At 30.0% G+C, this 24,677-nt stretch overlaps 2 protein-coding genes across 4 annotated transcripts in view; one reads left to right on the top strand and one right to left on the bottom strand.

Moving 5' to 3' along the window:
* Positions 1-5,323, top strand: part of LOC132944304 (uncharacterized) — a 38,099-nt gene extending 32,776 nt beyond the window's left edge. For both annotated transcript variants that reach the window (XM_061013583.1, XM_061013582.1), the window contains exons 5-7: positions 2,904-3,054; positions 4,264-4,479; positions 4,963-5,323. In XM_061013583.1, coding sequence (XP_060869566.1) covers positions 2,904-3,054; positions 4,264-4,479; positions 4,963-5,054 — 459 coding nt within the window. In that variant the 3' untranslated portion in view covers positions 5,055-5,323. The remainder of the gene's footprint in view (positions 1-2,903; positions 3,055-4,263; positions 4,480-4,962) is intronic.
* A 77-nt stretch (positions 5,324-5,400) lies between these two features.
* LOC132944302 (A-kinase anchor protein 17A-like) lies at positions 5,401-10,562 on the bottom strand. Of its 2 annotated transcripts, none has more exons than XM_061013579.1 (7): positions 10,201-10,562; positions 9,062-9,285; positions 8,349-8,984; positions 8,061-8,268; positions 7,929-7,991; positions 7,784-7,868; positions 5,401-6,379 (listed from the first exon to the last, which is right to left on the bottom strand). In XM_061013579.1, the coding sequence occupies exons 1-7, from the start codon at positions 10,213-10,215 to the stop codon at positions 5,820-5,822; spliced, it is 1,791 nt and encodes a 596-aa protein (XP_060869562.1). In that variant the 5' UTR covers positions 10,216-10,562; the 3' UTR covers positions 5,401-5,819. The 2 variants fall into 2 exon arrangements, with proteins under 2 accessions (XP_060869562.1, XP_060869563.1); XM_061013580.1 differs by having other exon boundaries at positions 10,282-10,561.
* Positions 10,563-24,677: the final 14,115 nt, after the last annotated feature.

The following is a 24,677-nucleotide window of genomic DNA, read 5'->3' as shown; positions in this document are numbered from 1 at the left end:
TAGAGTTAAGTAGTTTGGTACAAAGAAATCAACTTAGTACAATCCCATTACACTATTACAGTTATTAATTTAAAGTGGAAATTAAATGAATTCAAGCTATAGTGGGATAATAAAATGGATTAGAAATAATAGTTATCACCATTCACTAGAAGTGTATTATAACGCCTTTAATACTAAAAAATATATTTGTGGAATACCTACAGATTATGATTTCATGAAATAGGTATAATAGTATAAACATTTTTCCACTAATATAATAAATTTTGAATTCAATATAAATGGGGTTTTAATTTTTAAAGGTTTATACGTTCGATAATTTTTTCAAATAGGTATTTATAGAAAACGATGATAACAATTGATAAATGTATTTAAACTTCATACACAAATAGGAATAATCATAATATTGTGAAGCTTTAATATGCTACTTTAGATTATGTCAGTTTTAAAATTATACGTAGATGACAACTTCATTAAAACCAAACAAATGGGCATAAAAACTCGGTGGAAAATATATACCTTCAACTGAAAATAGTCTGGTCAGCGAGAACCGTGACAGATTCAATTTAAAAATCGAACATGAAATAATCGCTTACCATGATTATGGCAATTTAAATAATAATATTTCATAACTGGGCTCAATAATATTATTCACAAATCCTATAATTCGACGTCGAAAAAAATATATCGTCGTAGTATTATAATAAGTATACCTACCTACCTGCTATGGACAGACTATGTATACGGAACTTTGTTTTTTCACATTTATCGTAGTACCTACACTTAAAAAAATAAAATCAATGCACGTTAGTATAATGTTGATGATTATGTATGCCGTTTATCAGTAAAGTAATTTGAATATAATCTCTATAATAACATCGAAAAATACACTTTTTCGTATTACAGCTTATTTTCTGGTAGTTAAGTTCATTCATACATGTCGAATTACATTGGGGTTTTTATTATTTTCACTAAATTATTTATGCGGATTATAATATGTATTATGCGTTAAAAACAAAAACATATCATAGCAGTATTTTAATATGGTGTACAGTTTAAACTGTAGTACCACCTCGTAAACAAAAACGAATCGTTCATTTTTTTTTTACGCAAAACGATAGGACATTGTAAGTTGAATAACCACAAAACCTTTAACGTTTCTAAGCCAAATACCTACAGAAAAAACCACGTCGAGTAAAGGCGTAGTTAGGTACATTGCATTTTTATGTGTAGCCGTATAGGTACCAACTCCAGATTTGTGGCATGTCTTTAGTCAATTGACTTAAGTATGAATAAAATATAAAAACTAAAAATATACGCCCCAAAATATAGGTTGAGTTGCTTTAAATTTAAAAGCGGGGCGATGAAATGTATTGGTATTGATTTTACAATGTTATATTTGTTTTTCTCATCAGACGTTTGCGTATTACCATTTTCTATTCATTTTATTTTCGAGTTATTTATAGACATTTAAAGTTGATAAAAATAAATATAAATGACAATTCAAATCTTTCGTTTGATAAAAAAAAAATCGGAATTTTAATCCAAGGTTCCTTATGAGTTATTATAACATATTGTATAAAATGTTTCATCTTTTCATCTATATAATATGTTAGTTTCTACATCTATAGGCACCTACCTACTTTATTCTATAATTCAAGAGGAAAAAGTTTTCTTTTTTCGAATGGCACTGGTTAGGTTATTCACGTATTAATAATATGTGGGTACTCAAAATCTACGAATGCGAATAAAAGTAGGTACCTACATTTATCGATGTCATAAATATTAAATATTATATACCTACACAACAAACTATATGAAAAGTCATGTAATGTTATTTCGGGAACGTTATCCCTTAACCATAATTATAAGGTGTGTATTTCATGTTGTATACGACCTATTATGTTTGATTTTCCGGCAGTCTCCTCCGGAAAGTAGGTAGGAGGTAGGTATTCATCATCTTTCAAAAAATATGGTCGGCTAATATAATAATACACATCAGCGCAGTCTTTGAATTTTTATATTTGATGGTAAATGTCAGGTACGAAATTTGCTCGGAAAACTGTTACGATATTTTTCATATTTTCGTCATTAGACTTTGTCCAATCAAAGCCAATCTATGTACCAGGTGCTGACAATGACATGCGGAGACTTAGGTGCCTATACATATATTTTTTTTTATAAGATCGATAATAATGTACATTTGTGCCTATATACGCTCAATATATATATAACGTGTATAGGTAATGGATACACGACGAGCGACCAGTTGGATACCGACTGATACTACGTTGATCGAACGCGTATTTTAAATATTATAATATGATTATTTGATTGAAAATGACTACTCACGGCAAGATTCTCGTCAGAGGCATCCTCCGGGGGAAACCAGCCAAATATGTTCACACGCCAAAATATATGTAAATAAAATAATAAACTCCCAATAAATCGGTCGTATAGGAATATGAGTCGTACATAGTACGTAGATGCGTGTAAGACTCCAATCTTGTATACCTACATAAATTATTGAATAATATGATCCATGTAGGTATTATAATCCATGGTTATCGTACATCCATTGCGCCAAAACCGAAATAAAAGTGTACGCTTTTATGTCCCATGCGCAATATAAAATATAAGTATATCGAGCTCGCTTCTGCGCCCATAGAAATTGTTCAAGGGTCGCCACTGGGCACTGATTGTGTATTGGTATTTAATTGGTCTTGCAGGGTGGAGTACACTTCATTATTGTCACCAAACAATTATTATTATTATTATTATTATTGATTATTAGGACGATAATATAATACCTATCATCAGTGTTTAATATCTATTGAATCGTAGTAATAAACACAATAAAAACTATTCACTAAACATTGTGTTAATTTTACGCGTGCGCCTTACAGATCCTCACGCTGGTCAAGACGTGCGAACCAGTGGCCGAAATGAGGACGTGCCGTTCGCCGAGGGACTGGTCGCTGTTGGCCCTGCAAAACGTCCGCACCGGCAAGTCGCATTACCTGGTCATCTGCAGGTGTCCGCACACCAATCTGCTGGGTATGATATATGTTAACATTAATAGATATTATTATATTTACCATTGAGATTTTAGATCATGCGCAGTCGTGTCGGTTCGACCAAGCAAATTTCGTATACGAAAAAAAAAGAAACAATAACAATATTTTTATAGGGTGGTACCTCATCTATACGGGGTAATTCACTGAACATATGTTCACCCACATTTATTTCTCAAGTAATACTTACATTTATTCAAATTCTGATTTTTAGAGTTTATAATTCCCATACGGCTTTACTCAATTTTTAAGGAGTGTCATGTGACTGTGCCAATTTTTTTTTTTAAAAGGAGATTCAACATTATTATAAGATGATATTTTTAAAATAGTAGTACCTAGGTAGATAGGGTAGGCACCTAATTAATATTGATCCAAGAGATTCAACTCCATCAACATTTTAGGATTTGAAAAAATATTGAGTCTTGCTGAGTATAAAAAATACTAGATTCAATATCACATACATTTAATGTTTTTAAGGACTATTACACTTACCTATATAATATATATAACTACACTTTAAAAACCCAGAAACTAGTCGTTCGAATTGTAATTTAGATGCATCAAGATTTAAAAAAATTAAATGACTAGCAGTTTACAGTAAAAAGGTTGGTTTTTATTTGGAAAAAGAGAAGTTTGTTCCAGTCACCGCTGGATGACACTCAATAAATGGTATAAAAAATCGAAATCATTGAAAATATGGCCTTATTTACTTAGAAATTCCAAAAATAAGAATTTGAATAAGTTCGTAATCAAAGGGAAAAATGAGCATGGTTGTCAAGTCAAAAAACACAAATGAATTCCATTGGAATGCGATATGTATTAAATATTTTTAATACGCCGCAAACGCTTACAAAGTCCCACGTGAATTCCAAAAAACTATTTTCATCAGGCTAGGATTCTCTTTTCTGTACATTTTCTGATCGTCAGCTTTCCAACCGAATCGTTTCCCGATCGAATGCTCTAAATCCACATCACGCTGGATAGCGCGGGATTCCAACAACCATAGGATATGACGAGTTAATTTATATCCGTTTGCGCGGTGTGGTTTTATTATTTCTTCGTATACCTATTATTATTACCGTATATTAGGTAACCTACCTATATATACATATTGTTGTACCCATTAAAACCGTTCGCGATTTGTATAGTATAATATACCTACTTACTCACGTCGAGTCGTCTTTTCGCACAGAGGGCCCGATGAGTCACGACCAGCCGACGTACGCCAGCGTCCCCGGCATCAGAGTGTACGGCATGATGTGCGTGACGAAGAATGGTGGCGGAAGCGGTCACCAGACCACGTTGGCACCACCGCTCCATTCCAGCCCGGCGCCGATAACCAAGCGACGGGCAAGGCCCCTGAGGACCCCCCGATCGTTGGACGCCTACTACAGGAGGTCTTCGGAAAGTAAGTCGATCACTCGACCAGAGTTCGGTATAGGGCGTGTGCCCAGTACTTCGGTACCTACATCCACTATATTATATATACAGCTTTTAAACTACACTTGAACAACTCCATTCTCAATATAGTAGCCCGCCAATATCAACAATAATCGAGGATCGCGCTAAGTTTGATGAGTATTTCCTCATAATTTTTTTTAGTTTTTCGAGCGCCCCTCAACTATATTGTCAGGATAGGTACCATATCGACAGGTTCCGTGCTCTGCTGTGACCCATATTTTGCTACTACAACACATCACTATTTTCAATTTTTAAGCGTACAAATTTTTTAAGACTTACCCAAGCGCCGTATTATTATCATGTCTGTACAACGGGAGAATAAAAATTAATATCTATAATAATTAATACACTGGAGGTGTCAATTTAGTCATCACTCATCCTTCACAACTCTTATAATATGGTGTGCTCATAAGTCGTTAATGTTTTACAGGCCAATCGTCGCCACCATTCCCTTGGCGCAGAGCCATGCAGTTTATCAAATCCGTGCAAGCAGAAGAGTCGCTGAAAAGTAAACAGTCTTAGACCATTCGTCGTCGATACTGAAAACGGTTGAATAAAATTAAAATTCGATTAGCAAATGCATTATATTATTTATTATTATACAATATTAAAATAATAAAATGTAATGAAGCCGCTCAACTTTTTTCTTTTACCTAAAAATTATTTATTACTTACTTTTTTTTGAATAGATACAAATATACAATACACAAAAATACATCAATGTAATTTTTTTTTTTTGTACAACAAGGTGCTTTGTGCGTTTTAAATGTTCTATAATATTGTACATAGCACACCGGCTACAATTAATTTTATTTATTTATTTATTTTTATTCATTAGATTATTATTTATGTAAATTCATGAAAACATAATATTATTTATTTAAGTATATTTATTTTTTTTTTTTAATAAATACAATACAAAATTTAAATTAAAAAATTTTTTTAAAAAATATATTAGTAATATTATTACAAAAAAAAAAAAATGATTTACAGGAACATCAGCTTCAAGTTGTGTTATATAATTTTCTGTGGTATGTCACATCGTAATTCATAGGGCAAACAACAGTTTTACACAAGCCTAGAAAATAGGGCATGTAATATCTTATTCTCTGCAGATAGATACCTAATTGTGGCGCTGTCTTCAAGACACTCACAGGAAATACTTTTAACAGAAAATAAGAATATGTTTATGTGTTTCTTTAAGACCAGAAGTATGATTGAATGGTTATTAAATATCTAAAATTCTAAAAACACGTTTCCCTTCTTGATAATATAATAACCAAAATATCATTTCTTAGATTTCTTAAGCTTTTTACTCTTCTTATTTTTACTCTTTTTCTTATGTTTATGTTTAGACCTGTTTTCTATTGTTTTCTCTGAACTCTTATTAATACTTCTACTTCGACTCTTACTCTCTGAATGACTTTTGTGGGTTTTTTTAGGACTCTTACTTTTTGAACGACTTCTACTCCTTGGATTGCTTATTTGTGTACGACTCCTACTTCTTGACCTACTATAACTTTTATTTCGACTCCGACTTCGGCTACGACTATAACTCCTGGAGCTTCTACTGGAAAATGAACGCCTTCGTTTTCGGCTTCGACTACGGCTACGACTCCTGTCATTCTCTGTTTTTTTATTAAGTTTTTGAATGTACTTATGATACTTGTGTCCGTAATTAATCAACTGCATTGGATCGAAAATGGGTGGCAATAGGTATGGTCCTCGACCTATGTATTGATGTGTGCCTTTTCCGCGATTACCTCTCCAAGTTCCTCGGCCTCGGCCACGATTGTTTTGGTCGTTGTTATAATTGCGATTTTCAGAATCATTATTATTTGAGGAATCTGAAATAAAAATCAAGTCAACAAATAAAGTGCAGTTAATAATAATAAAATAACAGCTGAAATAGATATTACATAAATTATATCTTTTGCATTGCAATATACAAAAGAAAGTCATGTTGTAATTTGAGCACTCTGTAACTACTCAATGTAATAATAATTAGTTTGTACACAAATGCATGTGTTATCAGTATAATAAATTGTTTAAGGATATTTCTTTCAACCTGTTATAATTTCATTCATACTAATTATTATGGATTTGTTGGAAAGTTTTCAAAAAATAACAACACTAAGGCATTTTTGTACATTATTTTTAAATACAGATAGATAGTAGAACAAGGGAAGTATAATAATATAACAATAAAGATTTTACAATAAATTTCAACTTGGGACAGTTAAAATTAAAATTTAAGAAGTTAATAAAAAGTGATCATACTATCAAATTAGTAATTACATAACAAGATATTTAGCTCTTTCGCTGCTCTAGACATACTATTACATTCACGTATTTTATAGCATTATAATTAGCCGGTAACCATACAGTACTAAGAAACCCTGGCTCACATTATTTTAAATTTAAATAATTTAATTATATAATTTAGATCTCAAAATTAAAATTAAAATAAATATATACATTTTATAACATACATGGGTTGCAGAGCCTAAATAGTGTAGCAGTTTAGAAAAGGTTAATTTATTATAATTTTTAGAATAGTGTTATATTTGCAGTGTTGGGTAAGTTACTTTTAAAGAGTAATTTAATGACTTTACTGTTTACTCATTACTCAAATAAAATAACTTAACTTTTCAATAAACAAGATACTACAACATTTACGCATTAAAAAAAAAAAATCAATTCATAGGTATTTTTCTTATTTTTATCAAATGTCAATTGACAACAAGAGTAAGTAGAGATAATGGATAGGTATAAATTCTGAAGAAGATGTCCAAAAAATAAAGAAATATTGTATTTCAAGAAGAATTAATTAACTAAAATACAATGCAAGTAAATATGTTGTCAAAAACATTGAAAACTAATTTGTAGCAAGTTAAAATTTAAAATAATATTGATTCATTATAGATATTTATATACAGTCGAGGCGCTATAACTACAAAGTTGAAAGGAGATTAAAAACTGCTTCAAGATAAGTAATATTTGTAATATCTAATTGAAATTTAACATAACCTAACCTCGAGGAAAGTAAAAAAATCTATTTGAAAAAAATATAGCAAAATGTTGCAATGCACATACAAAGTGACATTGTTACAGTAACAAGTAACTTTTGTTACATTACTAACACTATACATTAATGGATTACCAAGAAAGATGCAACCTGATATAAATATAAACTGTAAAACTAAAATGCTAACTTCTTAGTTCATAAACTTATTATTAATGAAATTTACTTTTTAATATTTTAGGCTGAGATGGTTTCCATTTTTCAATCATTCTTTGCCTGAAAGTAGACTCAATATCTCTACACTGAATGTTCTGAAAATTAATTAAGTTTGTGTTAAAATTTTACCAACAATATTATATTCTATAACTTACATTTGTATTGGCATTAATTTTTTCAGACTTTTCTTCCTCATTACTTTTAAGATTAATTTTCGACTAAAATACAAAAATAATTTATAAATTAACAAAACAAAAAATTATTATTAAAAATGGTTGTAAATGTACTTTAATTCGTGTAAACAATTCTCCCAGTAAATGAATAGCTTCTAATTTTCTTTGTGTTTTTAACAGAAGTCTTTCTTCAGTTGCAATTTTTTGATTCATTACATCTGCTTCTCGTTCAGCTAAATGCTTAATACGTTTTGCTTTACGTTTTTCTTCTCTTAATTTACGCCTTTCATTTTTTTTTTCCAGTTCAAAAAGTTTTTTTTTGCTACAAGATAAATTTAAAAAAAAACATATATTAAATATGTATCATTAATTTATAAATTTAAATAGGTATTACTATCTTACTTTTCTTCTTCTCGTTTTTTTAATTCCTTTACTTTTTCTAGTCTTTCTGTTTCTTCTATTACTTTTTTCCTCATTAGGAAACGATCACGGCGTTCATGTCTTTTTGTAATCGCACTTAATGTCATGTGTTTTGTTTTATCAAAGTCCACTTTGATATTAGCTGTTAGTGCTTTTGTATCTGTGATTAAAGCCAATTTATTACCTCTTAATGCATCCATCGCTTTTGCAAAAGCTGAATAGTCTCTGAATTGTATGTATGCATCACAGATTCCTACCCCATGAATAACTCTTGATGGGTCAGCAGCAGGCAAATCAACACGAGCTACTTCACCAAATCCATTGAATATTTTTTTAAGAATATTTTCACTAGGATATTTTTCTCCTGCTTCAGTTAACCACTCCAAAGGTAAATTTTCAATGTGTAAAGTATCAGGACGCTCACCCGGTTTTAGTTCGTTCATATCTTTACTATCACGAAAATATGAATCCCAATTATGGCGAGTAGGAAAATTTGGTTTAGATTCAATAGCACGCACAGTCAATAGATGAGAAAATCCAGGAAATTTTATTCGTCTATCACACAAACGGGATAGTACTATTGACAATCGTGAACGGTCAGCTAATTCTGCATCGAATCTAAATCAAATCAATAATTAGTATTTTATTTATAAATATGATCTTTGAAAATTTCTTCTTTAAAAATACCTACTAACCTTATTAATTCTGAAGATGTTTTTGCTACACAGAGATGAGAAAACTTGTCTGGATCTATCCATTCTTTTAAGCGCTCCATGATTTGCCAGTTGGAAATTGTCGTTTTGGTTTTGCCATCCAATTGAACAGTGATCAAAATCCGTGCAAAAGGTTTCAGAAATAAATTTAGACGAGGACATAATGGAATTGCGTCTGATTGATCAACTACTGTTTCAAATATAGCCTGCAATATAATATATCCTTGGGCTATATGAAATACTTGATAAATAATTTTTTTTTGGTGGTCGGTGTATGAAAATACAAATTTTTTTCTAGCAATTGTAAAATTTAAATTTAAGAACACTGTTTACCAATATTTATTGGAACTGTTTAGCCAAAAACCAAATAATAACTAAGACTTAAACTTAAATTAATATAGTAATTATCAAGGTTTTTTTAAATATTTTAATGTTAAATATCATTAACAACTTATATCATGATACAAATTGTTATATATTATTCACAACTTGTATCATAATATAAATTTTATATATTTCAGACCAGCCACCAAAATACTTTCTACTAATTTAAAACAATAATTAGCGAAACAAAAAAACCCATACAAATGTTATGAATATAATCATTTATCAATCGGTACAGAGTTCATAGTTAAAAAATTTATTTTAGCTATCATTATTATTATTCATTTTTATTATTATTAGTATACCTATAAATATAAATAATGATATATTTACAATCAATAGATAATAGAAAAGATTAAACTAACTATAAAATAAATTAATATTTTAATAATTTTAAAAGAATTGTACTGAATTAAAATAATATGATAAAGAACAACTATAAACACTATTTTACTTAATTTCCTAAACCTATTTTAACTGGTTTTAATTTAATAATTCTACTAGGTATTGTAAAATAAAACACAATGTCAGAACAAGATACAACATTCTGTAAATTCAAACAAATACCTTTTAGACAAATAATTACAGCGAAATCTTTATTTCAGATATCTACTAACATCAGAACTCAGAAGCCTCTTAGGCTTATCAGTCTCATCAATGTTTGAAATTCAAAAATAGGACTGTTAATTTTTATAAATATATTGTATTACATTGTTATGTTTAAAAATGTAATTAACCTGTTTTGAGTTCATTTTAACGACTATTACACAGCCAAATTAGGTAGTCGACAATCCAGTCCTAGTTAATGCAAGACTTACAATTATGTTAAACACATTTCCTTATAGATTTCTTACTGTTTAATGACCATTGATTAAAAAAATACACATAAACACTGACACGTAAAAAACGAAAACGATTGGGAACAAACTGGAAATTAAGCAAACAATTAAATAAGAAATAGTTTTGTTCAACAGAAGTGTGGTGTATGAACAGGTAAATAAACTTTTACAATTTACATGTACCTAGTCAATAATCGACAATAGTAATAAATTGCCAATTGCTAATATTATAGTAATATTATTATTTACCTATTTAAAAAAAAATTATAAAATATATTATATTATTTAATCAAAGGCCGAGGTATTTACCGTGATAAGTTATCATTTATCAATATTACCAACATAATATTATGCTCTGCGAATTATTTTAGGGAGAGCTGCTGTGGGTATCGGTGTATCACTATAAATACGCGGCGTTTTTATATATCTGTGATCACGATTCGTATGCCGTATTTTTCACAGTACCATCAGCTTGCTTTAGGTCTTTAGACGCTATACGAATACGAAGTGGCGTAGCTAGGGAGGGGAGGAGGGGAGTGTTAAAAAATTGACTTATTTCCCCTAATAAAAGTATTATTTATATTATTTATATACGAAAACTGTAAAAAACTTAGTTTAATTTATACTTAAACATCCCCCCCTTGCATAGTCCTGGTGACCTGGCTACCCACTGCGATAGCAACTTCTATACGAGGCGCGTCCGTCCTCCGTCAGCGGTCAGCACTCAGCAGTCCTATAAAGAATAGGTACATGGATTCACCGATATGGCGCTAGTCGGAATACTACTATAAATGAGGATTAAAATATTCCGATTAATGAATACGCATTCGAATACATTTTAAAAAATATAGGGTTCAAATTTTGAATCTGAATACATATTTGAATTTCGAATTTTGGAATGGTTGAAAATTAAGGTGATTTAATCATATTTCATACAAATAAAAAAACTATTGTTCATAACTTATAATGTGCTTTTCGAGTTCAAAAAAATTATTTTTTAAAGAATAAAAAAATTACAAGAAAAATATTCAAAATACGTATTCGAATTATTTCTCCAAAAAGTATTTAAAATAGTATTCAAATTTGAAATATTGTAGTTATTGCAAAAGCTACAATTATTTAACAAATGTAAACAAAAGAAGGTTATCATTAATTTTATATCGAGCTTAATATTTAGAATAATATAAGATCCTGGTGAGGTGATGTTACTGATATTATATTGTTCTCTTTTAATATCATATAATTATAAATTAATTTTAATGCTTTTTCGTTATCGTTTTGCGTAAACATATTGGAATATTTATACCATATTGATTAAATTTACTACTTCATAATAAATAACAGTATATAAATACCTATAGGCGTATCCCCCCCCCCCCAATGCTGCATTATTTATTAGAGTAAAATTACAACGAAATAAAGTGCAGGTGGTCAAACGGGGATCTATCCCCCTATAGATCCCCCCCATGTTTTTTTTTCAATGTTTAATATCTGAAAACCATAAATTATTTTTTTAACATGTACTATTCAAAATCATTTTACCGCCACTGACAACACACAATAATAAATGGATACACATGGAAGCCCATCTGGAAACCACAATATGTCATCCTTGGCGCTTGCTGGGTAGTGTATACTATGAGCATCTTCCAGGTATCAGGTAGGCATAAATCATAATACATGGTTGTTTTTAGAGGTAGACGAGACATGTCTGGTCTTAACTGCCCTCATTTAATCTCCCATATTTTTTGTTGACAGAAAATATTCTGGGGCCGAGTTCGCCGACCAGAACCCACATATCGTACATCACCCTTGGTATAGTCCTCTTCTGGAGACGGCCAAGCACGCCACTCTATAGATCGCGTTTTAATTAATCCATCTGTTGGCCGCACCTCCCTCGTCCTAAACCTAAACACATATACGTATTTAATATCTTTGAATTTAGGGGTTGAGCTGCTCACTTAAATTTTTTTTACATATTCCCTTATGACTTCTTTTTCAGTGCATAATATAAATAGGTTCTTTAAAGGCCTTGTACCTGAATTAACCCAAGCCCCTATAACACCCCTAAACACCCTTAAAAAATCAAACACCCGAGACCCATATAACCCGAATAATTCTGTTTTCAAAACACCCGTATTAATCAAAACCAAAATAAATCATTCGGGTTAACCCGAAGCCCGAATAATTTAGTTTTTTACAAACTCTTCATGTGATATATCATTTTGTATGTATTTCTTGTGGTGAGTTCGATTCTGTAGTTAGTTGTTTAATAATAATAATAAATTAACAAGAACAATCTTACAATCAATCACAGGTAAAATCAATAATTATTTTATCGAAAATAAAATCCAATACAATCTTATTATACCTAATATATAGGTTATATAATTTATTACTTTATTAGTATATAAAATAAATCCTAATTTAGCCAATAGCTATTTTCATTATACATAAGATATAGCATAATAAGTCATTGCATACATTTTTTTTTTTTGGGGGGGGGTCATGTTTTTTCTAAACTACTCAACACCCGTATTAACCAATATTAACCCGAATGTTTGTTGAAATTTTTTATTCCGGTGTTTGAACACCCGAATACATCCAGCACCCGAAACCCAAAACCCGAATAAATGATTCGGGTGCTAAGCCCTAGTTTAAAATGTATTTTTTTTTGTAGATAGGTTTGGTTTTCTCCACTCACCTCCATCCACCACCCTCAAAATACAAAATTTGTGTGTATTCCATTGGGCATGAGTATCCTTATTCATTTTTAATTAAACCTTTTAAAACCATAACTTTTTAAGTTTGGTTTATTAGTGCGTACATACTATATGCATTAATGTGTATAACTACACTGCTTAGCACATCAGCTTTACTATTTTGTAAATATATAGGTAGGTACTAACAATTATAATTCAGCTGTATACAAATACAATTTATAATTAGAGGTGTGACCTAGCCTAGCTAGCCACGATATAGATCCTTTTCTAAACCATATCGATATCATGTCAAAATAATCTAAATAATTGTATCTCTATTTTATAATATTCTATCTTATAATTGTACCCACTCGTTTGGATTATATTGCTTATATCCCGCGGCCACCACAATACGCACCTAATTCATATATATATATTTATGAATATGTATAGAGAGAGAGTGAGTGAGTGAGTGAGTGAGTGAGTGAGTGAGTGAGTGAGAGAGAGAGAGGACGTTATTTTCATTAAATGAAAAACAATAAGCTAATTCATAAGATGTCATTACAAGATATCAAAATGCGTTGTGGTGGTCGTCGATCGTACTGGTCAACTATGTTTACTTTAATAACATATTATGCGCAGGCATTCAGTATTTCGGTGTAAAAATAATTGTACGGGTAATTATTTTAATTTCGTATAGTAACTTCTGACGTCAGAACTATTATCGGCTGTATAAACTGTTTGACCACGCGGTGACTGGTGTGACTATAATATTATATAGCTAGTTGACTGTTGACATGACATTATGAAATAAACGTATAGTAACCGACAGTAATTTTATTTATATGCGTCTATGCGTCGTGCGTATAGAACACATTTTTGAGAGAATTTCAAACACAATTAATTTATATTTCACATTATATTCGATTTTAGATTCTGAGCGAAGCGATGAATGTATTGATTTTACAATGATGTGTGTTTTTTTTTTTATTTTTTTTTTTATTTTTGTGTCTGTCATCACGCTTGGATTTTCTTCAATAGTAACTTTTCTGATAGGAAAGTGAATCTAGTTGGTACTTTGGGGGGTCAAAAGTAAAAATTTCCCAGTAATTTTCACAAGCTACGTGAAAAACAAAAGAAAAATTAAGGAAAAACGGGAATTTTTACGCAAAATCTGTTTTCGAGAAAATCGATTTTGGTTTTTGGTGTAACTCTAAAACAAATGACCGTAGGGCCATGAAATTTTGACTGAATGTTTATATTAGCATTTTCTATACACCATAAAATTTACAAAATATTTTGACTCTTTTTGAGCTGTTTACGGCCATTGTCAGTTTTCAATTTTTTTAGTTTTTTTTTCTATAAATATCAATAAAATGTTATCTGTTAAGTAAAAAAGCTTGAAAATTTAATAGAAGGCTCCTAGGTTATTGTTTCAAAGATAGATGAAAAAAATTAAAAATCCTTAGTCACAGTTTTTATTTATAAGCATTTAAAGTTCAAATTTTGACAAAATACGGAAAAATCACGAAAAATAGCAAATTATTTTGAGTTGAGAATTCATAAAAAATTTTCTTTTTAAATCTAAGATTTGAAAATGTAATATAAGATTACTTATAAGTTTGTCTACCTTTATCAAAAAAAAAATGTCTAGAAGAAACTTAAATTAAATTTTTATGAGCGTCTGAAATTTATATTTTTACAACATTTGATATTTACTCGATTTCTTATGTAACAATTTTCTTATTTTATTGTAATTAAAAAACGAATGACTGTAGATACTTGAAAATTTCACTGAATGTTTATATTAGCATTTTCTATACACCATAAAATGTTGAAAATATTTTGACTCTTTTTGAGCTGTTTACGGACATTGTCAGTTTTCAATTTTTTTAGTTTTTTTTTCTATAAATATCAATAAATTTTTATTTGTTGGGTAAAAAAGGGTGAAAATTTAATATAAGGCTCCTGATATATTGTTCTAATAGCAGTTGAAAAATATTAAAAATACATAGGCACAATTTTTTTTTATAAGCATTTAAAGTTCAAATGTTGACAACATTTATCAAATTTATAATTTATTAATTATTTTGTGGTTAAAAATTTATGAATTTTTAACTTTTATGGCTAAGGATTGAAAATTTAAAACAAAGCTCCACGTAAATATAGGTTATATATATAAATTACTTTATTCACAATAATATCATCAAATATACTTGGTAATATCATAGGCTGACTGACCGTTTTCGCTCAGAATCGTTTTTCTTATACAATGATAGTATATCATTGAATTCAAATTTAACACCATCCATTACAGTGACTCACTTGTAACCTACTGTACAGCAGAGCGACATCCACTTATCCACCTTTTTTTCTCTAAACCTAATACCTTTATTATATTATACAATTTATTGCGATCGTAATTTATAATGATGCCGTATTTCCATTAGACACATGACTGTTTAGTGTTTGGATCACTGGATATCAATACACTTATTAGAAAAAAGAAGGAGATGTACACAATAAGGTTGAAGGTAAATCAGTTGGACAAAAAAAAGAGTGTGAAATGTGACGCATGGATTTTTGTTGTAGTTTTCAGCTTTTCACTTTTCATCAGCAATAAATGTTTGTACATATTAATAATATATTATTGTATTATGTTAGTTTACATGGACGTAAAACAAAGCTTTTAGTTGATAATTATACAGTTATTTTAATTAGTTAAAAAAAATATATTTTAGTGTTTATTTTATAAGTTTTAAAGATTTAATTGTATAACAAATTAGAATTGAAAAATAATAAAATAATTAAGAAAAAATAAATATTACTTAATTAGTGTATTATATCATATTTCTAGAATCTAGAATAACTATATATTAAAAAATAGATAAAAAATAAAAATATATATTATTGAAAATTATTCCACAATTAGACCGGGTGAGTTTTTAACTTGTAATGTATACCAACGTGTCCGACAACTGTCCTCCAGCAGACTACCCTTCCAGACGTCCAGTATGGATAAATAATGCACGAGGAAGAGGTGTGTAGCTCACACATGTATTCTGGTGTACCTACCAAATAAGATGCGAAATTTGAAAAAATTCTTAACGATGATGTCGTACTGCGTGCACCGTTCATAATATATACTCAAATACTCGTATAACCATAGGCGTCATTTCGGGGTAGCAATTTCCACCCTATCAATTTTATCCACCAACTGCCCCGATGAGGCTTCATTAGACCGCGCATGCAATTTAATTAAAAATATTATTCAAGACGCTTGCAACTCCATGATTTTACTCCAAATGACGCCTCTGCTCTTAACGGTGAACAAGTAATTAATTAACGTGAACATGTTATATACTGATATGTTTTTTGTATACCTATATATGTGATGTAAAACATTATCTATTTAAACCACTAACATTATATTATAAGAAAAAAAAAATATTGTTACGGTATAGGTACCTATCTAATTTAAATGTAATATATTTGCTCTCCCGCTCCCGTTTAAAAATTAAAATCGAAATTCTGCATTATACCTCGGGCAATAACTTTATGATTTTTGAGATAACGGGAAAACGGATCGACAATCGACGGAAGTGGTATCGGCCGTGTCTGCGACACTGCAGTGTGGTCGTATAATAATTTTACGATTCAATAATGTTGTTTGTTTTATAATCATCACAATCGTTGCGCAAAAATGGGAAAATTGCTTCGAAAGCGTGCACCGAGAACACCTAACCAAATCGGTCGTCATGGATATATACGTGGTTTATTATTTTAAAGCACATAATATAAGTACCTATACGTTTCCGTGGCATAGTGACTGTATGGTTGTTGGCTACACAACGTGCCCATATTAGGGCGTTTCCTTCCTCTGAAATCGGCAAATCGACGTTTATCCTAATGTCTGATGATTTATGTAACGTATGATATCCTATAAAGTCGCTATTTTGCGCTCACCGCGGTTTGAAAATTGTTATTGAATGCCAAAGTTATTAACGTAGTAAACATAGGTATGTTCTTATCATTTTGAAGTAAACGTCGACGCGAGGGTGACTTTTAACATTTCACTGGACTTTGTTCGGTTAAAACCATCAAACCGTTTGTTTTATAGATATTATAATATAACGATCTATTCGGTTATGGGTACAACAGTAAATTGAATATACCTACCTACATAATATAATACTGCATTGATACCTATATATACATTATATATACATACATATATTATATATACATACATTATTATTATATTATCATGTATGTCTAAATTATAAACATAGACAATGTATGTGTCGCTTGTACCAATATGTATATGGATATACTATACGGGAACACTTGCACCTTATACCTATATGGCTACATATTATATAATGTGTATAATGTATATAATATGATATATATATATCCTACACGCCACCTTTATTTCGATCGTCGAGTGCCTATATAGGTGGTACCTACTCATATCATGATATACCTATGTTAATACCGAAAGCTCGATAAATTCTGTACAAACATTAAATGCTTAAACGAATCGAGCGAAACGAACTTGTACTTACACAAATCGTAAACACACGCGCGTGCACACACGCACAAACTTGTATAATATGATGTATACATTTGGAAATAATTGTGCGAGCTAACACAGTTGCACTGCAGTTGCGTATAACACACGTCGGATCTGCAGTACACGGCGTATTATTATAATAATATTATAAACGTACCTATTATTTTAGTTTGACACGTGGATTTTGTGAATCGTACACCACAACAGGTCTAGCAGCGTACTTACCTACATTGTAATGTCCATGTCGCCTTATAGTGTCTATAGAGCTGCGCACCTATGCCTAAACAATATTCATTCCGCTGTTGACGCGTTCGGTGTTCGCGCGAAACTGAAAAATATATTTTAAAAGTTCGACTGTAATATTGTTCATGCTTGAAGAATCGGCGCATCGTAATAGATAATATTATATATTCGATAGGTATACATACTTTTAAACGTATATTTATTATTGCCGACCAAAACAGACAATCGTCGGAAGAAACAGAATCACACGTCATAAATACTAGACGGGGCACCTATTTAGCTATAACCATAGGCGCAAATTGACAAAAAAAATTTGGGGGGACCAAGTCCCCCCCCCAATCCCCCCTCTATTTGCGCCAATGGCTATGACGTTACACGAGATCACAGCCCACAGTTGTTGTACAGAGAGCGTTTTACATAATATTATATTATATTATACGCAATGCATAAATGCGCGTGTTTAAACAACCACACAACCGGCAGTTTTTAGGGCGTATATAAATCCGACGCCAATACATATATACTGCAGGTACCGCACTACAGCAATAGCTGTTATATATAGGTATAAACCGCTAGGATTTTCATTTTTTTTTTCGCGCCGAACTACAAAGTCACACGCACGCGCGCGCTCGCGAAACGTCCCGGGCGACACCCTGTGAAAAGCTCTCGAATATTAACCATGACCCATCGGCTTTATTAGCGGGCGCGCGAGCCCCCGTGGTCGCGTGACTTTTATTTTAATAGGAATCCGCCGCAATTTAAATACAAAAACGAGCCAACGTACACCGAGACCAGACGACCACGGCGTAATAATAATAATAATAGTAATAATAATAATAATATATGTAGCTAGGTATATACGAGCGCCATATTGTCCGTAGTATATCATGTTATATTGCACAGGTCCGCGGCCACGTGGTTATTAATTTATTATTACACAAAAACGACACTGCACACGACGCCGCCAAAAGTGGTATAGGTAGGCAGTATTTTAGGTAGGCATATGACGTACCCATCATTATCATGTACGCGTCATCGGGGCAATTTAAATATTAGAGTCGATCGATTTCTATATTATACAATCAGAGGTTTTCGACGTTTATGTTATATTATTATGTTGCCGCAGCTACGACTGCTAATGGTAGTGTTTTGCGTGTAATAAGCACGAGACGGCGTCAAAGTATTTATCAATTTCATATTATTTCAACAATGTATATGATATATTTTTATAAACGATATAATGACATTATATACTTACTATTTAATATTTGTATATTTTATTGGGTTAGGTTCTATTAGTATCTATAGCTTTATTTTACCGGGTGGTTTATTAATAATACATGAACAATGTAATAATATATAGTTGAGCCGTTGAGCGATGGTTTTTTTTGGATATAAAGTTTTTTAAGTTTGTCATAATTTTTTTTATATACGTTAGCCGTTAGGTATAGTCACGAAATTGATTTGTTTTAAAAATACATATAATATTAATTTAAATAACCTAGACTTGAAAATTTACTTCGAGGTTTTTCGTGAGTTGCTTTTATTGAAACTTAAAAATCTTATTCATAGGGACTTGAAACTTTTCGTCACCATGTATATTACTATTTACTTAAATACTATTCACAGTACAATTTTCAAAATGGTTAGGTACGGTAAATTTAAACTTATTACCTAACCATGCGGCTAAGAACAAAACCACCCCAACCATTCAGACCAGTCTACTTGATCTGAAATACATTATAAGTTAATAACCGTTACTAATACTATATATCAATTTTATGAAATAATTGTATAATTATTACCGTACAAGCAATTTTTTTTTGACAAAAATTAGTCCAACCTACCAGTTTACTAATATAGGTAATATATGGGTACTTAAAAATGTAGAAGTCAACATGGCAGTGTCCCCGCTCAGAATAATTATTCGTGTGCTATGATTTATCATTGAATTCGAAATATTTAACCCATCAATTACAGTGACCTACACAATGACGATATTTATTCAACACCTACAACTATACAGCAGAGAGAGTTGCTCGATTTTTTGTTTGCAAAGTGTACTTATAATTCTCGTAGACACACGTTTTGTGTAACGCATAATAGGAACAATGAGGAAAAACAACAAATTTTACAATATAAATTGATAAGTTCACCTTTATTGCGTGTCGTAAACGACGTCTGATTTTGTATTTGCTAAAATATAGCAAATATATAATATACCTACTTTTTTATATAAAAGTCAATAATCGTGTGTCCAAAAGTATATATCATTATTTATTAGTTATTTATTGACTATAGGAACGATTTACTACACTATTATAAATATAATGTGTATATATATATACATGTGTAATGCGTGGTATACCTACATATTATACGACCCACAGACATGTTATCACGGACAATACATATTTTCACGATGTAAAAATACACTAAAAATAAATACGACAAATTCAAAAAATTGTTGTGTGTTATATTGATGGGTAAATATCATTGAATAAAATATAAATAAATATTTCACAGATCTTATGTATAAGAGTTGTCACTTTAAAGCATTAATAAAATATATCCATTACTCCGTATTCCGCACTTAATTTATGTTAAGTAGGTTCTCTTTATTTGGTTAAATATAGCGGCACTTATCCAAAATAATATCAGAATACTTATAGGTCATATTATATTCTATAAATGCTGTGATAATAAAAATGAAACACGATTAAATTTAACTCTCCTACATTACTTTATTTTCATCTATTAGAAATTATTCAAATCCCTAGGAATATACTGATGTTACCAATGGAAAAATATTGGAGTTTTCATAAGAAACATCTATATTTAAATTAAATAATATTATATTTATGATAATTGCATTATTTTTTATGGTCTTTTATCTGGATCACTACCTCATTAGCCAATCAATTAAAGTCATGTATTGGATAAACTGCACAATTTCTTACCACATTTTACTGTACGTCGGTATTGACTTATAAATTCACCTCGTTACCTCCCCTCTCCCACCAATTAAATACTCCCCTCGCCGTCTCCCACATGATGACTTAAAGATTTATTTTTACTAAACCTACATATTCAATATATTTTGGAAATCCTAAATATTAGATTATGTATAATATAAAATCATATACTATGTATTTCAAGCAAATTAGGTAAGTACAATGATTTTCAATAATTTGTTTAAGTTATATTAGTTCATACGTAGGTACTATTTTATCACAGCTATAACTATTGATTTATATAACATTAAATTCATTAAAATAGTCAAATTTATATTATTTGTATATATCCATAGATGTAGATAACCTATTATAGGCTATGAAAAGCTTATTATAAAATAAAAAAAAGTTCATTCGTACCTATAAAATACCATTGATAAAAAAAATCTATGTTAGATAATTATATTTCAGACTTCGATAAAAGCGAAAAAAATGAACTTTAATGGATTTTTTTTAATAAAATCATCTAATAGCGGCTCTAGAATAAACTAATATATATTAATAGCTAGTCATGGACTATTGTAACAAATACCCAAAATATTTTAAACATCAATATCACACAAGGTTATAGACAAGAAGTTATTGTAGAGGAACTATTATAATACTATGGTAACTAATATACAAATATCTAAATATACATTTACAGTAAAATATCATTACAAATTTATACATCATGTTTTTATAGTTAAAATATTTTTTTTTTACTAAACATTAAAATTTTTACACGAATCCACTTCACTCTAAAGGTATAAGGTTCACATTTTGTTTTTAATGAAACATCATAGAGACTTGGTATATATTCACGTTTGTAATTTTTTCTCCTATGTTTTTTTTATTATGGGTATTAATATTTCATACATGTTTTAAGTATCAACATTTCTTTAAAATTTAACTATTCACATGAAAAGAATGCAGTGGTGATTTTATACTACGTTCTTAGCCAATTACCAACGTTACTATTGACTACTAAATTAAACATCTGTATTTAAATTTTAAATTACATGAAATAACTGATGACTGAAACTATTAATAAAATAAATTTAAAATTACCATTAATAAAAGTTTATCACCAACATTTGTCACAAACATATCTATTACTACTATGATCATTTCACGAGAATCTATTAAAGGCTTGATTGATTATGTATAAAATACGAACTCGTATAAAGAATAATTGACATGAAATAAAATTAATTTAAATTATTCCAAGTAATATAAACAATATTCATGGGACAGTTGATAATAGTTAATATTATCCGTCTATCCCAATATGTTTACAGTTTACTATGTTGTCTCATGTTTAATAAGGCCGATATTGGGAATTGAGACTAACAAGCAAGTATATTTGCCGATAAATATTATAATTTGTTTTATTTATAATTATACTCACGATTTATTCTGGTATTAAGTAGTTTGTAGATGGGTATTTTCATATTTATAAAATAGAAAGGTTCTTAAAAATGCTATAAGTGTATTTAAAACTATTATTCATCTAAATCTAGTGCGATAAAACTCTAGTGAATATATATGAAAGTTGAAGATTAATATAATATAATTACGAGCATATTACATTTTACGAGCATAAACAGAATAATTAGTTTAGTTTAAAGAACTTTATTAGATAATATACAAACTATATAATATACTTTAATATTTAAATGTGTTTGCCATATTATGATACAGACTACTCTAGTATTGAAAATAAGGGATGAACTCAAAAACGATGTGATTGAGAATTATTTAAGAGAAAACCAAATTACCAAATACATAAAATTAAACTATCTTCAATACAAACGCGTAGCACTGGACAAATCGAGAATAACTTTGAATCTGCGGAATCATAGCTGGCAATCGTCTATCGTCTAGCATACTTTGCTAATATTACACTTCTGAATTCAAAGCTATTCTTAATAGCTACCAAGATGAAGTTGTACAAGACCCTTACTAGACCCGCATATAGTTTGGTATGAAGTATAGAAACACGGACATTATCAAAATCATATGCTAACAGATTCAATATATTTGAAAAGAAAGCGGTAAGAGAAATGTACAAATCAGTGAACGAAGAAGAACTAGGTACGGAAAAACCAAAACCACAAAGAAATAGTTAAGATCTCAGAAAATAAAAAAATTGTGAGATACCTACTATTCATACAGAATATTATATACAGAATCAGATGGATGGGTCACGACGGTAGAATGGCGAGGAAAGACCGTCCAATCGTATAATGTGTGCAAGAATAAAAGGAACCCGAAAACGGGAACGTCCAAGAAGTCGATGACGAGATGTAGTATGGACATAAGCGAATATTTTGCTTTATTTTGGCCCCACAAATTTATTGAAAAATTTCCAAAGCCCCCACTACTTATTTTGTAAAAAAATTTAAGCCCTCCCCCAAAAAAAAAAAATTCAATGAAATATCCGCCTATTAGTAGAGATCTCCAGTATAGATGGTAACTGGTAAGTATATAGTATATACGTAACTGAAGTAATGAACGTAACTAGAAATGCAGCAAAAGATCAGAGTTATGGGAGAAGAATAGGATTTGGGAAGCCGAGGGCTACTAAATGACCAGTAGCGTAGTTAGTATATTAACATATCATGTTCCATAATAATTAATAGTATAACATAAGAGTGTTACATAAGAAAATAAGATTGTAGGGATAACTATGAACTGAATAATACATTAATATAAAACATCATACTGATATGTTACCACTTACCTCTTACCATACTCCAATATTCAATATAATATTAACATCTTATTATAATATGTTTTGGGCACTGGCTTATATAATATCTTAGTCCGTGGTTATGGCCTTATGGGTAGGTAATAACTATAATATAATAGATTACTGATTATAGTAAAAATAAAAATAAACATACATTAATTTTATGACTGATTAGTGATTACCGAATACGATTAAAGTCCTTATTATACAACCCCGTGTACATATTAACAGCATTATTTATAAAATAAATATACATTAATTGTATGACTAATACCGAATACGATTATAGTCCTTATTATACAAACCTATGTACATATTTACAGCATTATTCATATTTAATCATATTCAATATTCTTAATGTGCGTTATACGTCATATAATTATAAATTATAATATCTTTTTTAATTATAAGCTCAAATTAGAAATGTTATTTAAACACGGTTTAATTTACTGAATTTATTCCCTGAAAAGTTTATTTGAAAATGTGCAAACTTAAAAATATTTAAATACCGGTACCTGCCTACTATTATCAAATTTTACTATATCATAATATTTTGTAATTTGCTTATTAAATTATAAATAATTGTAGGGTTAAATAATATTATTTTAACCACCTTTTTATCGCACACACAAACAATGACTTCTGTTATTACAAAATCAGAGATTTTACAAAGTACCTATTTGAGGAGTCTAATATTTTGTTTCTCATAGTAAACCGACTTGTGACACACACATACTGAGTACCTACTGATAATCTTCTTAATCGTTTGACACTACTATACATTACTATGTGTTTTAAAATCATTTTACATACCTAGGTACCTGCTAAAATAAGTGATAACTGATATGTCCTATATGAATATGGTTTTTCTTTATGATTAATATTCGCCGATACCGTATTTATTTTACCATTAGACATCACTACGACACTACATCAGTTATACCGTTAACGTGTATAGAGTACTTATCTCGAGATCCGATCAACTTATCCCCACCATCGAATAAAATATTGTATATTGTATTCAACATATTCAAAATTACTTTAATAATAACGATACTTTAATTTTTATATTATTGGCCTACCTAGGTATTAAAAATATAAAATAT

Source organism: Metopolophium dirhodum, chromosome 5 (genome assembly GCF_019925205.1).
Source record: "Metopolophium dirhodum isolate CAU chromosome 5, ASM1992520v1, whole genome shotgun sequence".
NCBI lineage: Eukaryota > Metazoa > Arthropoda > Insecta > Hemiptera > Aphididae > Metopolophium > Metopolophium dirhodum.
Note: the sequence above shows the minus strand (reverse complement) of the source record. Positions and strands in the feature narration are given on the sequence as shown.